We start from the raw sequence: 16,686 nt of genomic DNA, 5'->3' as shown, positions 1-16,686 counted from the left end.
TAATATCTAGAAGACAAACTCTAAGTCTGTTGTACTACTACTACTCCAGTAACGTATAATCCTTTTTGAATTGCTCTCAGTAACAATTCAGATGACACCCATTATGTAAACTATAAATCTCTTATGGTAACGCTCATTCACATTTAGTAACATAAGTTTTGAAATACTGATGTTCTTTTTGCTGATTTTTAAAGAAATGTTATGCATTTTACACAATGTGGTAACTACTTACCTACTGAACTAATTCACTTATTGATTCAGTTTTATAACGCCTACCTTGTTAAGACTCCTACTAATTTCAGTATGTTTTCTATTTTCTTTTCATTTTTATTTTCTATTTTTCACACTCTGCTAGCCTCAGCTACGCTGAGTGTCAATTTACCACCTTTTCGTATTAGTATTCTGTTGCTCATGAGTAATACGACCTCATGTGATTTAACTGTGTATTTATAGGACTGGGCCGAAAATTTCCCATGCTTTGTGGATTCCCTTCCTTAGTGGGTTTAGTTGAATGATACTGCCCTCTACAGATGCTGTGAGAACTTAACGGAAGTTCAATTTATTTTCTAAAATACAAATTTAACCTTGATTGTTGGGTTTTTTTCAAACATCATAGATTGTTTCTGACTTTACTCTGGGATTTTCAACACTCTAACATGAGGCAATGCAAATTATGTGACTGAATACTTCAGGTTTTCCACAATGCAGTTTTAAATACAAAGGAAATGCTTTATATTTATCGGTTTTTATCTATGTGAGGTTCAGTTTTGCCTTCTGACCTTATCCTTGGAATCACAGATCACAAATACTCTTGCTGACTTTAAGAGGACTAAATAGGAAAACAGCACTAAATATAAACAGATACAGGAGAATCTGGCTCTAAGTATTTTGGAAATATGCAAATCTGGCACAAAAAAGACTGCATCTCACTGAAATCTGAAGATGGCATACAGAGTAAGAATGAAAATGAATGTTTTTGTGAGTTAAGATGAATCAGACTCAAACTGAAGCATCTTCTTCCTTGCTCAATACATCTGAGAAAATACAAAACAAAACACAAGGAGGAAGTGCGCTGCTCTAAGTTAGAAACCAGAATCTCAGAGGTATGTTTCCTCTGGCAGAAGCATGGTTTCCTCTGGTGTATTTCCATAAGGGCAGCACTTGTCTTTGTACAGAGAACTTACATCCCTCTTAAACCTTTAAAACTAAAATTAAACAATTAACATATTGAAACAAATTCTGGTTTTAGATTGTGCACCACCCAACTTCTGCTGACAGTACGAATCTGTCCAAAAGCAGAGCATGAATCTTCTTACTGAAGAGTATTTCAGGTGCAGTTTTAAGTAGCCAGTAGTAGCATTCACAAGATAGCCAGCTTAGCATGCACCCCCTGTTCCCCAATGCTTCCTTCATCACACCCACTGGCACTGTTATGTTCTCCTTTTATTATATGTAGATAAACCTTCTCATTCTCTATGGCACAAAAGTATCCCCTCACAGCTTTCCATGGTATTCATTAGACTTATCCATAACTAACCTGCCTCAGAGATGTTGAATACTGATGAGTGATCGCTAGTAACAGATGAGGCTGATGACTGTGATGATCCAGGAGTTAATTCTGAGTTACCTGCTTCAACTGCCCCTTCAGTGTCTCTGTCATTAAGGTCAGGAAAACTGAAATCTGTTGAAGTTTCATTATCATTAAGGCTATCTGAGGTACCTTGGCCAGAACCACTTTCTTCATCACTTGTAAAAACAGCCCAAGACTTAGACTCTGATGTGTTCTGCAATGGGACACTAGCAGTCTGAATGTGGTTGTCCAAAACTGTTGGGTCGTCGTGCTTCTTAGGTATCACACTCGCTGTCAAAGTCAGTACAGATGTATAATTTCGTCTGTCCGTGGCATGGTTTATCTGACTGTCTGATGCAGCAGTCGAAATCTTCTCTTCTTCCTCAGGTTTCTCAGAATGTGAGCTTATAATTAGGTTACTCTGATCCTTGTTATTGTTTCCCTTTGTATTTTGTTCCTCTACTACCATATCCTGAGCTTCTCTATGGGAAGTGCATGAGATACATTTACTTACAGGGAAGCCATCGTCATATTCATCGTAGTCATCCTCAACTACAGAAGGCCACAAATCAGTACTGGACACGATACTGGGAGACAACCCAGAGGATTCTCTAGAAGGAACCAGCAACCTACTCAGAGTTACAGGGATCTCACTTTTGGGAGGAACAGCCGTAACAGAAATATGTACATTTGGTAAAGGAAGAGTGTGATGAATGGACACGTCAGAATCAGAAACAACTGCAGGCATATGAACAGGATCAAAACCAAGTGTAGAACTTGAAGAGACACTGGCAGCCTCACTTCTTTCAAAAACACTTGAAGAGATACGGCTGTCTGCAGGAGTAGCTACATTTGGTAATGTATCACCTGTTAGGAAGGGAGTTGTTATGGCATTCGCTGCTTGGGGGGGAAAGGCATCTGTATTTTCTAAACTGGTCAGCTGGAATGAAACATCACTACTGTACAATGAAGGCATAACCTGCTGAACATCTTCACTGTTAAACAAACTGGATGAAACGTATTCCTCACTTGCATAAGAAACAGATAAACCTTGAATTGACGCTGTGGGCTTACTAAAGGTGTTTGACAACATATCAGCAACGGAAGGCGCAGATGTAGAATGCAGCATGGTTTCAGTTGTAGCAGAATCTGGTGCCATTTGATGCAATATTTGGTCAAATGTAGAACTATCTTTATGAACCCTGGAGCTTTCAGCCAATATTGGATCACTAGGCACCACTGCAGCCGTGTTAAGCAGAGTGCCATCGCCAGAAGACTGGAAGGAGGACTGCAGTAATGCTTCGTTATTTAATGTAGCTGAGGTCTCATAAAAGTATGGCTGAGTCGAGGATAACATTTTGCTATAAGCAGGGGCAGAGAGAGCTTGATCTGAGCTTGCACTAAGCATAGGTTTAAGCAAAGTGTCATCAAAGGCTGGAGTTGTAACATGCAAAGGCTGAACGGAAAGCTGATTTTCTTTAAGTTTACTAATATCATGATCAAATATCTTAGTAGTGGGAAAAGCAAGAGAGACTGGAAGGATTCCCTTTGTGCTAGAAACAGGAAGTGGGCTTTCTTGCAGAGACGTATTCTGCTTAATAACATCATTATTAGAAACAGATGTAGAAAGTTCAGGCATCACTTTACTTTCAGCATTGGAAGCCATTTCACTTAAAGAAGAGGAAATTTGCAGTTCTCTCTTGTCTCCATATATAACATCACCTTTTTGAAGCATCTTATTAACATCACTAAACCCAGATGATTCATACATAATTTCATCTACAGAATCAGAGGAAGAAACGTTAAGTACCGTCAAAGTATCTGTATCAGGCAAAAGGGACTCACTACCAGAGTATGCTTCAGACCAATCCATATCACTAGATAGAGAGCGCGTAGGCTGCAGCAAAGTATCAGCTTGTGATATTACAGAAGAAGATTTATGCACCAGTACATTGTTATAGCTGCTAAATAAAGGATCTTGATGAAATACGTCAACAGAATCATGCACAAATTCTGCGGAGTCATAGGAAACAGTAAAGCTTTGGAGGGAGCCCACATTACTAGACAAAGCATAAGGAAGTTCAGACATTGTAGATAGTACATGCATATTTAAATCACTGCTGGATGGTTCAACTTGAGAAAATATGTGAGTTCTATTATGACCAAATATCAGTGTCTCTGAAGCAGCATGAGTAGTCTGATGTGACACCACATCAGCATATTGAGCAAGGCTTGGCTGTATTAATGTATCACCCTCGGCCAATGTCAAAGAAGCATGCAGGGACACCTTATCACTTGCAACAGCTGGAGTAGCACTTTGTGGAAACATTTGAGAAACTGTATACAAACGGTGAAACACTTTACTACTGGAGGAAGCAGAGGAAAATGTAAGCAAAGGTACATCATCATAGGAAGACAGGGTGGGTTCAAATGACACATCAACACTGGGAAATACAGGTGTAGCATGCAAGGTCACATCACTATCTGATGTAGCAGGGGTAGTGTCGAGCATCTGAGAGTCAAACAATAAAGGGGTGACTAGAGGAAACACTTCACTACTGTAGGAAGGTTGAAGAGGTATCTCACCATTATAGACTGGTTGAGTTGTCTGAGAGAGTACCTCACTGGCAGCAGAAGCAGAACCATATTCTCCAGAGCTTGAAGAGAGAGAGTGAGGTGATAATTCAGCAGAGGAGAAAGCAAAGGTAGAATAATGTGGCAATTCTAAATCCGCATCTGAGGTGTCTCGTGAAACCACTGGGCTGCTGGAATAGGGCACTGTAGCTGGCTTTAATTCCTCTACATAAGCATCAGTGTGACTGGTCTGAGACAATTGCCTGCTATCCGATGTTTCAACAGATTGAGTTGTCAGATCTGTAGCGTTACGAAACCATAAATTTCCATCAGTGGAAGAAGTATGCTTTGGAGGCTCATCAGAGCTTGAGGTTGCTACACCTTCTGAAACATACTTAATGGAGCCTTGGGAAAGAACATCATGCATGCTTCTATCTGGGCTTCCTGAAGGAAGGGTATCTTCTTGGGAGGTCTCCTCTGTAACCAGCTGTGCTGAAGAAGTGGTAAGAACTGATCTCCAAAAGTCATCAGATTCCTGATAAGGTTTTAAAGGAGACAATAAGAAATCTTCGTCACTGTGGCCAGTAGTGGTTATTCTTGTTGGTTCAGTGCCTGAAGCAAGGTATATGTATTCTTCTTCCAAGCCTTTGGTGGAGTCAACGAGTTGAGGAGGAATTCCAGTAATTGTTCGCGATTCCAAAAAAGGATCTTCCTCTTCTTCAGAAATTTCACTAACAGGTGGAGACGTTGGGTAATAAACTGCTTTGAAAACATCATCCTTACCATGCAATTCTTCTTCTCTTGTTAAGTATCTATTTGTTTTAGCTTCATTGGGTTTTGTTCCCATTTTTTCTTGACTGTAGCTGGATGTAGTCACCTGGAAATCTTTCCTCATTTGGTTTATTGTACTGTCAGTGCTAGGAATCACTGCAGTTTCTTCATCCACCTCTGTTTCCTTTTCATCAACTTCATCCTTTGAAAAAATATCATAGCCGAAGACAATTAAAAATGTTTATAGACACTGTACACAAATGAAAACCAAAACTGCAATAATACATTTTCCTGGCTCCATAAAAATAAGACAGACAAAACAAGACAACACTTGAGAAGACTGTTGATCTTAAAGCAAAATATTTAGCTGCAAGAATAGCTGTCCTCTTCTCTCTTGAAAATATGACTTATTTGCAATACAAACAAAAAAATCCTGCATCACAACAACTTCTTAAATATTGTGTTACTTTTACTCTGTTTGAAAGACAAAAACCACTCACAGTATTTAGTTACTTTATTAAAAAAGTTTTACCTCTTTCCTAATAAAATGCAATCGTATATGCTGTATACATCAATGAAAAAATGGTTTTGCTATCAGACCATCTTAGAGATTTGCACTAGTATCCTGACGTTGATTAAATTGTCATGGTAACAGAATTTGTAAAATGTATTTATGACCTGTCCTTAAATCTATTGAATCTTCAGAGTTTTCTGGAAAAGAACATTTCAGGATGGTCAGCATGACTTGAGTAGTTTCACAAGTGTTGTGAGTGATACCACCTGGTCCCTGTCATGACCCTTTGTTTGCTGAACATGAATAGTGATACTTTGTGAAAAAGTTGTGTTAGTTTTGACTTTTAAGGACAGATCAAAAAAAAAAAAAAAAAGTCACATTCCTAAATAGAATCAGGATTTAGGCAGTCCTTGAGGATCTAAGTTCAAACCTTTTCGCCCCCTCTCCAACTTTCCCTGCCTCAAATCAAAAAATGTAACGTAGAAGCATCTAACTTGCTCAGCAGGCATCTGGCATTTTCGTTGTGACCTAGACACAGCAGCACCCGCAGCTCTGTGCTGTGCCCCCATCTAGAACTGCACCAGAACCAAACCTGTCTGAGCACAACTCTGCAAACTAGAATGAGGGGCACGTTCAGTTTCTGAAGGGACTTGATTTGATAGGCACACGTAGCCCTAAGAGACACCAGCAGGACACAGCGTCTTGCAAAATACAGTTGCAACTCCTTTTTCTTTTGAAGATCTGGCTTAGTGATGTGGTGGCAATACCCACCTGTTTTTATTCAAAAGCATAATGTTGAGAGAAAACACCCAGAAGATAGCAGACTGGGACACAGCTATCAGTCTAACAAATCCTCAGTTTCCAGTACATTTTAGGCTGAGTAGTTCTCCCACTCTTGCACTGAAGTGAACAGGGCACAGCCGAGAGAAGAATATAAAATCAACAGCCTTTGAAAGAAAGTGCCCAAGATGAAGCACTGCTGAATAAACTATTAACTGGGGCACTCAGCTAACAGGAGCTGTTAGCTTTTATCCAGCCTCACCAGAGTGAAAGCTTTAACCACTAAGCTAGAGCCATGCTTCACACTGCAGTCCCTTTTTTGTACCAGGAACCTCTAGTGCACTCACACAATGTAAGGTACCTCAGACATGACTCTCCGGTTTGGATCTCATTCCAAGGGCTAAATCCCTAGAATGCAGGGACAGCAGCACCTAAACTGTGTGTCCTCAAACTCAGACTGGACTGGACAGGCCCTTGTTTCTGAAAATCTACTTTCTGTAGGGCAATGCCTGCACTTTTAAACTTCTTTGGTTCAAGTAAAAATCAATTGACATTCACTGGCACTCAGTTACTGTCCTGACAGATCCAATATAATAATCTAGATATGTAGCTTACATCAACAGAGAAATAGCTCTATTATTGGTTACTCAGCGTCCACAAATACAAGGAAGGGTAAATAGATAGCCAGGTAAGCACAGGCTGTCTATTTAACTAACAAGGACTTGTCACTCAGTGAGAATATTGTGGTCCTACATTGAAACTACAAAATAAAAATTCTGAGGGATTACTTGATACGACTGTAGGTCTTACTGAAGCAACTGTCCATGCTGTGACATCGGTATTAGAGACTGTTAAAAACTTCATTGTGGTGTTTTCACCTCTCTCCTTGCTGCAACACCAGAAACCTAGTTACCAAATATGAAATCTGCAGAGGTTATCATAAAAACACCCCAAATTGCGTAAAACAGAGTTATACTGTGAAGTCTAACTTGAGTCCAAGAATTAAGAGTAAATGACCCTGCAAGAATTTTGGAATAACTGTTAAATTCAACCGATAGCACACTGATAGCAGACACACATCAATCTCTCTCTTCGGCACAACTGCCTTCCTTCCTTCCTTTAGTTTACTACATTCTAAGACCATCATAAGCAAGCCCAAGTCAGATTTCTCTTACAACAAACTAAAAAGCCTAACACTAGGTGACAGCTTTGATTCTGCTAAATGAACAATTTTGTCAGACTTCACTCAGAGGTGACAGTAACTTGATGCACCATTTTCAAAAATATTTAGGCATATCCTGTGATATCCCTTACTTCTCCACGTATCTCCAGCCCCAGAGAACTAAATAGTGAGGTATCTCTAGAGTTACCTAGGGCAAAATATAGCTGAAAGAGAAGGCTCTATATGCATATATATGTACGTATATATAAATGCAGATAATACATTCAGTTGGTGACATAGTTTTGTAAATTTTCACAGAATATCAATTCAATTTAGTTGAAATGTATGTATTTGAAATACTCTCTTAAAAATAAATGAATGCTATACCTCATATTCTTCAGTTTCATTCAGTTCAGGAATGAGGTCAGCCTCTATAAAACAAAAATACACACCATATCATCCAACTTTTTAAATTCACAGAATTATTAATTCTGTAAGGACTCAAGTGATTAGTTAATACGTTTATTGAGACCCAGTCGAAGATTTTTTACAGGATTGTGTTTGCAGAAGTCACCAACCACCTGGGTTGAGGACTAGCTGTAAGGGTAGCAGTGCTCATCTAGACAGGACATGTTCAGCCACAACAGTTTTGCCTGGCTCTAATTTCATACTGCAGCACATGCTGGATCTGCACTGAGGAACCACATCCTGGCCAGGGAGAAACACGTTTCAGAGAACGTTTCCTATGAGAAAGTACAGTTTAATGCAGAAACACAGAAGAGAGAAAAAAGGTAAGTCTGGGAATCAGCTGTTTATTTCTCTACATTTAATCTGAAAGCTCTGAAGATATTATTGTAAAATGATCTGTTCTATAATTTTCATACAGCAAATTCCTCATTTGTGCACCCAGGCCTGGAGTTAGGTACTAGCACAACAGCCATGCCATCATATTCAGCGTGCAGTAGGCCGCCTGCCTCCGTCAGGGCAGGCCAAAGAGACCCACCCTTCCTAGAGTCCAGTGCTTAAGGCCTTTTTCAAACTCCCACTCCACCTGATTTAATGGAAGGACAGGAACCCAGTTGTACCACATCCCACAAAAAGTCCCTAATAAACAGGTACTGGGCTCTCTGCAAAGAACTACTCTAAAGGCTTTTGAGGCCTCCCCGCTTTTCATAAATACATAACAGTTGAAGCAGGATCAAGAAATGAATCTCCTACGGCCCAGGTGAAAATCCTTCTCTCTAAGTTTAAAGGTAGTCTCTCACCTTCTTTCTCTCTGTCTTTTTGGCCAAATCCAATATGGGACTTCTGATGGTGGTCAGCAAGAGACGCTTCAAAGCAGGTTGCAAGAAACGTACAAATCTCCGGTAGGAACTGGCATGGGTCTCCAGTGATGAAATCTAATACCCCTTCCACAGCACTAACTCATCTTAGTGCTCCTTTGGTCCACAGAAAGGTCCATTCCCTTTCTGAATCTTTCTAAGGCTTCCTCCTAAGCTATGTTCTAGGACTCTGTCTGTACACCAGTGCTAGCGTGGATCCTGAGGGCTGATTTGCACTAAGTGAAAATGCCAGTCTCTTAGCCTGGGGAGCGATTCTAAAAATAGCATCACACAGAGCTCCACGTCTGCATTTCCTCCACAATTCCCAAAAGAAATTTCCTCAATACACTAGTATAAAGATGTCATCTTTATACTTCTCATCTCTGCAAAGTCAGATGGGGATCTATGACTTAATTTGTATTCTCTTTGGTCTGTCCTTATCTACCTTTCAAAACAAATTGAGACGTATTATATGCAACACACACTAGATAAAGTTTATCAAACTAACAAGCTCATACAGTTTTATTTGCAGATTATAGCATGCAAACAAATTTTGACTAAACAATGCTGCACAAAATCTTCATAAATTGTTCTTTTGTAACAAACATTTATAAATTATCAAGTACCGAATTAACCTTTCATTAATAAGATAGAGAAAAATTATCTTACCTCTGACTCCTGGAAGCCTAGGAGGCTCCGGGGCAGGGTGGGGAGGGGAGCGGAGGGGAGGAAGGGGTGGAGGAGATAATGATATTCCCTGGCTTCTCAATGATATAAATCAAATATTGTAGACATTAGTTTGAAAGTCTTCCCACAGTAGACTCATACCATGTATTACGTACTCAATAGACTTCTCTGAAAAATGTTTTTAACACAGAGAAATTCTATCAATTCTTTCTGTGGTCACTATTCTTGAGTTGAGCTTTAATCAGACTCAATCAGAAAAAATAAAATGTGCTGATTGTGCTAGAGTATACAGTAGGGTATGTGCTCTCAAAAACTACCGTTTCTTGCTGTTGTCTCCATGGAGAGGCCTTAACATACATACATATATATATATATATATATATATAAAAAATTTATATTACCAACACTAAATTGTCAGGCATTTCTCAAGGCCTATTTAAATTTAGTTGGTCACAGAAAATGTATTTGTCAAAAGCATTAGAGACACACACTTATGGCAGTTCTGTTAATCCTGCTGCTGAGTTTTTGATTTGACGGGAGATTATAGAAATCTACTAACATCCCCCAACCAAGGAGAAGAAGCGCACCCTCCAAAAAACAACCCATTGATGTAGGTTGATGAACAAGCTTGTTTATTTTTTCTGAAACCACATATTGATTATTCTATAGCTTACATTTTAAATAAAATAACTAAATCATTAGTTAGAAAGTTTTGTAGAGGTCTTTTCATAGTCCATTTTAATGACAGATGAAGAAATTATAGAACAAAGGCAAAAAAAGGTAACTATTTCCCTACATTCATGTTCAATGCAAATCTTTAAAAAAAATCTCTTAAAACAATCTGATTTGTAATTGTAAAATGACGTGCACAACATAAACTGTTTTCATTTCTGTACTGTCTTATGTAATAAATGGCATGGCAAGAACAAAAGTAAAGCCTGTTTCTTCTGATTAAATTAGTTTTCAGATTTCTACATTTATCAGTACAAAATTAGAAAAAAAGCATCCACTAAATGAAACATTTAAGATATGCTTAGTGCTTTTTAGGACAAAAATCACGAAGACAAGTTACAAAGAAATTGCATAGTTAGACCCTCACAAAGCATTGCTGACAGCATGAGCTGCCATGCAGGAGACAGCACTGGAGAGCCATATCCCAGCATGGGGCTTTTTGATAAACCCAACCGAAGTCTACACAAAGGAAGATGAGAGGAGAGATATATTCTTATTTTTCATTTCCTGTGTCAGCAAAAGCATGTAAGTAACACCAGTATTAACTACACAACAAACTACTGCAGAACCTTCAGAGCTATACAGATGTTTATCTAAAGAGTCGAAGCACACATTTAGATACTTATTCAAAATCCAATTCTAACAGCAAACAAAAAATTGGTAAATAAAGGTTGGACTTTTATCAAAGCTGACTAGAACACTACGTACATGATTCCTTTCATTTTCAATGGAGGTTGTGTAGCTACATCACGTAGGGCATCCAGTGACTTTTACTAAACGGAAACTAACTGGAAACAATTTTAATCTTCACACACACTATATCGCAAGATGAACGGCTGCCACTCTGAACAGTTTAGGAAAAACACAAAGAGCAGAGGTCTCAGCTATGATCATTTGCCCAATGTCATATCAAAGCTCCTGAGGCTTCCACAAACCGAGGCAGGGAGCATGGCCCGAAAGAGGTCCTTCCTCTTACAAAGCACTGCTGAGAACGGGAGGGTTTAAACCTGGTCTGTGGATCACCCGGAGCCTGCAGAGCCCTCACTAACCACGCACGGGAGGCACCCAGACAGGGTGGGGAGAAGGCATGAGAAACACTCTCGCAAACATCTCAAAAGGACAAGGCTAAAACAATGGTTGTGGGTTTTCTGAACACCAGGTTTGTGTTGCACAGTGTACTGAAACTTCCCTCATTAGAAGCGGCCACTCCAAGGGCAGAATTCTTCCCAGAAAAGGGCCCATCTAATGCTTCCGCATGACTCATGCCTCACTTTAGCTCTTAACATGAAGATTAATTGATCTGGAGGTGACTGCAGTGAATTTCATCTTAATTAAACTGGCTTACTCAGAGTAATTCTTGAAAATGAAAGTTTTAGCTTATGCTTTATGTGAGTCAATTTTATTTCATGTCTTCACGGTGAAGATGATAACTTTTCTTTCATAAATTCACAAGCAGGAGCTCCAAGAAATCCCCTTTTGCCTCAAGATCTATAAAGCAGATCACAAAACCAATTTGATGTTATAGTAGTAACCAGCAAATTCCTCTGAACAGATCTTTCTCATTAGATATCTACTTTCTCGTATCTCTGTTGTTTAATATTTGCAATATTAAAATATTAAATATGAAAATATTTGCAATATTTGTAACAGTTAATTCAGATGTAAATAATTAGTAAAAGTAAGTATGCAAATAAATATTAATATGAGAAATGAATGGAAGTTTTTTTCATATTTTAAAGTTATATCCAGGGTTGAGACATCATCTATGAAACTTATTTATAGAGCAATGTACACCCATAGTAATCACACTAACTACATAGGAGGGATTTTTCCCCCTGAATTTTCCTCATCCAACACTTTCAGATGTACTGATGTGGAAGTGTCAAAATAAAAGAGCACAAAGTACATTTAATAACTTTGTGTCCATTTCAGATAGGTAGCAACCCCAAGAAACAGTTTTTCTGAGACACGCAAAATATTCATTTTGGTATTTCATTTTTATTTATAAACTTCTCCCTCTTTTTAATTTTTTTTTTTAAATTTAAAATAACCTTGAAACACTTCATTTGACCTGAAATAATCTTCCTCAATTTTGAAGCTTTTGGAAAACTAAAGGAAAAACCTTAGGTAGACTGAAGCTATTACAAATTTTCAGAACTGCCTGAAATTTGAAAAAAATTGTTTATACAGTTCTAATATGTAGATTATTATTTAACTCTCCTCTTTACAATGCTTTATTTAAAACCAAGAACACTCTGGATAAGAATATACTTATATACATTAGTTTGCTTTAATACAATATTAAGGAGACATATTTAAATGTTCAAATGACAGAAAACACAAAAATACCATTTTCATGGTATTAACCTGTTGATATTTTATATAGATACATCTTTACATTGTTATGCCTCCTAGGTATCCTTGCATTGTATTTTCTATTTCTTTAACAAAAAGAAATTAATTAGTGGTGTGTCTGTCCAAAAAGGCATGAGAATATCAGACCTTCAGTCAGAACTGCTAAATATGACATTTATTGCACCAAATTCTCTTGTCTGAGTATACAAATCTCAGAGAAATTTCTGCTGAAAATCTATCTAAATCTATCTAAATTCACCGGAAGCTGAAATGAGTTTTCCAGTGTGTTTCCAAAGCAAGGCCCTCACTCTTCCTTCTACTGAAATGAATGCAAAGCCACTGCTGACTTCAGCAGAAGTACAACAGAGAAGCCGTGATCAGTGGCTGTACCTACACCGCTGGCCAGATGCAGACTGCCAAAGGCCCCACCGTCCTCTTGCTGAGTTTGTTCCCCGGCAGGATTTGCTCGCACCTCAGGTGCACTGCGCAGTGCTGCCTGCAGTGCTGGCTCTGTGGTTACCCAGCCCCTCCCCGCCTCTGCACCCACATTTCCTTCCAAAAGGAGCCGTGGCACACAGCAGGGTGGTATGCAACCAAGCCTCACTGATCCTTACAGCAGGGATACAACAGTAGGAGTAAGGTGGGTTATCCTAGGGATATTACCTACACTAGATTTTTTGTTGCAACGTCTGTTTTCTGAGCTTTTAAAGCTGTGATGGCTGCACCACACTAATTTGATTTGTTGAACTGACTGTTGTTTAATAATGCCAACACTACGCTGCTTATTTGTTGTTCCATGTACAAATGGATGGGAGGGTATGTGGATGAAATCTCATCTGAGAAAATCTTCAAACACAAAATCAGCAAATTCTGGAAAGGAAGTGGAGGAATACAGTATCTAAGAGGTAGATAAAGGATAAACAGAAAAGGGAAATGTCAGGCAGAATGTCAGAACCTTGTTGTGGACTTCTTAGAAAACTGAGAGAAATGGGAAAATTCTGGTAGATTATTAGCATAAGACTCCAAAAATGCATTCTTCCTAACACTTTGTGTTTGAAAGCCAAGTTAAATGTTTATTGAAAATGTGTACGTACTATACCTGAACCTGCGTCCCCCTTCTTCAGACAAAAATGCACTATTATAAGCCTATTATCATTATTAGTTCATAATTCACGCGGTAGAGATTGTCGAGAATCATATTCTTTCTTGCTGTAAAGGAATGTGGTTCCCTTGAAATGAAAAACTGACCTGTTTTCCCAAGTACATTGCAACATTGCTAAGGACTTTGCTGTAGCTAAACAGACTTAATGAAGTGTAAAACTGAACTTACAGAATCCATAAATAAAGAACAAGAATCCAGGCTCTTAGATAAAAAAAAGGTTTCTTGCATGATCAGAAAGTCTTTGATTTTTTCCCTATGATTAATGACAGGGTTCTTAATTAAAAGCACAGCTTTAACTCACTTTGATAAGAACTGGGTCTGATGCTAAAACTTCCACAGAATTGAAGGAATTATTAAGGACAAGATCAAGCTTCATGCTATAGTTTCAAATTATTTCATATTTACCAGCAGGCGGAAGAAGTAAATCTGGCTGTGAAATCAGTAAGATTTGTTTGTTAGGCCTTTTGATTTTTTGCGAGGCAGCATTAAGAAGCAAGGGAATTCCATCACCGCAAGTCCTTTGAAATCAAACTCCAAGTAATCATAAGAAATCAAATTTCAAAATCAATTGATACAGACTTATAAGTCATATATTGGGTTTGTATTACTTGTTTCCTTAATACTTTGTCTGTGTGGATTGATTTTGGGAGGATGCTTGAACCATAGAGAAATAATACCAAACATGGTTTTATTTCTCTACATTATATTGCTAAAAGATACACTTGTGAGATTTGAAATCAGGTAGGTGTTTTTCAGAATATTCTTAGAGTTAAAAAAAATTAACATGCAGTCTTTCATAGGTAATGTTTACAAGGAATGGAGAATTACATCATGTAAAATATCAGTAGCAAAGAACATGCTGAAGGTTAACTGCAGCGATTTTGAAATTTCATTTTAGCATATTTTGATAGTCGTGCATTTTAACTGGTTTGCAAACAAACTGCTTCTTCAAATACAGATTTTTCAGCTAAAAGTGATCACTAAGCTCAAAAGACCACTTACCTGCATCCTCTAAAGGCATATCAACAATGACTTGGTCACTGTATTTTCCATATAGACCATTAGAGCAAACAGCTACTATCTGAAGAACATAACTTGTATTGGGCAGCAGATTATTTAGAATAGCCCCCTAAAAGAAAAACCATGTTTAATCATTTACTTGCAAATAAGTAAGAAATATTTGGAAATGTTAATTTTCTCATAACACATTTTTCATATGAACCATAAAGCTCCTTTCTTCTAGGACTCTAATGTATGCTTTTTATATTTTATTGTCACAAATGTTTTTCAGTCAACTTTAAAAAAATCTTGTGAATTTTTACATGGAGGATACCAAACTATATAATTATTTAATGCTGAACACTAGTTTATGTAACATTATCTCTGTAAGTTATAAGTTTTTAAAGAGGATTAGAGGAACAGATCACATTAGTAAAATACCATGAAGCTGTAATCAGTAACTTAATATTTATAGCAGTATGATTGTACTGAATCTTATTAGTTGTTTGTGTAGGTCATTCTTTGAACATCAGTGAGCAATGAAGTACAGATCACTATTAATTGACTAAGGGTTTTATGGCTAAGGAGCTCTGACACTGACATGGTCATAAGCTTTTGGGGATAGTATAGCCAAATCAGAACAGCAATCTCTGAAGGCTTTCTCTCTTCTGGGCAAGAGAGGCTTTTTTTTTAAATTGTCTTTGTGGCTTCACAGCCAAAAAATGAAGTACAGCTTCTGTGAGCTGCAGCCAACATAGTAATTTTTTATTGAATCAGCTCCCAGCTACTGTTTAATCCCTTAAGATAATTAACAGTGAGCGTTTTGCCATCACCCCTTTGTATGAAACTTGAAGAGTTTACAGTTACCAAGTCCTGATACCCATCTGTCAGAAACTCATGCTTAGTCTGGTCTTCTCCATCCAACTGTTGATAAAAGACAGCAAATCTCTCAATTGTGGTGTCGTATACAACCCGAGGTCTTTCCCATGTAACAAGAAGACTAGTATAATTCTTTGGATCAGATTGAACATTTTCAGGTTCTGAGCTGCAAACTGGAAGCAAGAAAAGAGGAAAGAATATGATATTTATTAAATGGTACAAATGACTCTACTAAGATTTTGAGCCACCTCCTGAGAAAATTAATGCAAGTCTTTCATGTGCCTCATTTTTAGCTTTCCACTAAAATATCTCAGATGCCATGCACTATAAACAAAACCAGTATTTTAACACTAGATTTTCCAAAGCAAATTAATTTGAAGTCTGAGTCCCCTTCCCCCCCTTTTTATACCATATTTTGTGAAATATTAATACCCAGTTCCCAAGAATTAAAATATAAAACACAAAACATAAAGATTCATATATATATATGTCCTGGGGATGAAAAATCTCTATTACTCTGTCTTTATAGGTCTACCAGAGTAGCATTAGAAGAGCTGCACACTCTCTCACCAGCTATAATAGACTGTAATCTATAGTAGATTGTTTTTAAAGGTTAAAGGTAAACCTATCACACTTGAATTTTGTCTCAAGGATGTTTGAATCTTTTTATAGTACCTAAAGAAGAGACGAAAGACAAATAGGGAAAGGCTAAGAAATTATTAGGTTAGCAGGTAGTGATTTCATGTTATTATATTTTTAAGGCACCATCTAGGCATCTGCTGAAGTCTGATCAGACTGTTGCAGCCCTGGGCCTGGCTCATGCACACCTTCTTTGCGAGCCTGCAACCTGCACTCCAGAAGTCTGGTCAGGCAGCTACTTTTGCGTGTCTTCCAGCCTTTTCCCTCCAATACTCTTTCCATCTTATTCAAGTAAGCTGAACATTTTGATACTTTTCTAGACATACAGATGTACTGATTACCAGTGTGCTAGAAATTTACTGAGACTCTGACATTTGTTTTTTAAATTGCCCAAGTACCTGTGTGTGGCTTAAAAATAATATACAAGATCAAAAGTAGATTAACCTGTACGAAAAAATTGCATTAGCAGAAAATGTAAATTATTTAGCTGAAGCTCACTGAAAACTGGTCAGTAAGTTGTGATACACAAAAAAATAAAGC

The 16,686-nt window shown here is 37.9% G+C and overlaps 1 protein-coding gene across 1 annotated transcript in view; it reads right to left on the bottom strand.

Annotated features, from left to right (window-relative positions):
* The window catches only part of PTPRZ1 (protein tyrosine phosphatase receptor type Z1), a gene marked incomplete at both ends in the record, with an annotated part of 144,846 nt that overhangs the window by 33,576 nt on the left and 94,584 nt on the right, over nt 1-16,686 (bottom strand). The window contains 4 exons of the mRNA XM_082308438.1: nt 1,538-5,117; nt 7,759-7,802; nt 14,632-14,758; nt 15,496-15,680. Coding sequence (XP_082164564.1) covers nt 1,538-5,117; nt 7,759-7,802; nt 14,632-14,758; nt 15,496-15,680 — 3,936 coding nt within the window. The remainder of the gene's footprint in view (nt 1-1,537; nt 5,118-7,758; nt 7,803-14,631; nt 14,759-15,495; nt 15,681-16,686) is intronic.

Source organism: Platalea leucorodia, assembly GCF_965183815.1.
Source record: "Platalea leucorodia genome assembly, chromosome: 4".
Lineage (NCBI taxonomy): Eukaryota > Metazoa > Chordata > Aves > Pelecaniformes > Threskiornithidae > Platalea > Platalea leucorodia.
The sequence above is the reverse complement of the archived record's forward strand: the minus strand, read 5'-3'. Positions and strand labels throughout refer to the sequence as shown.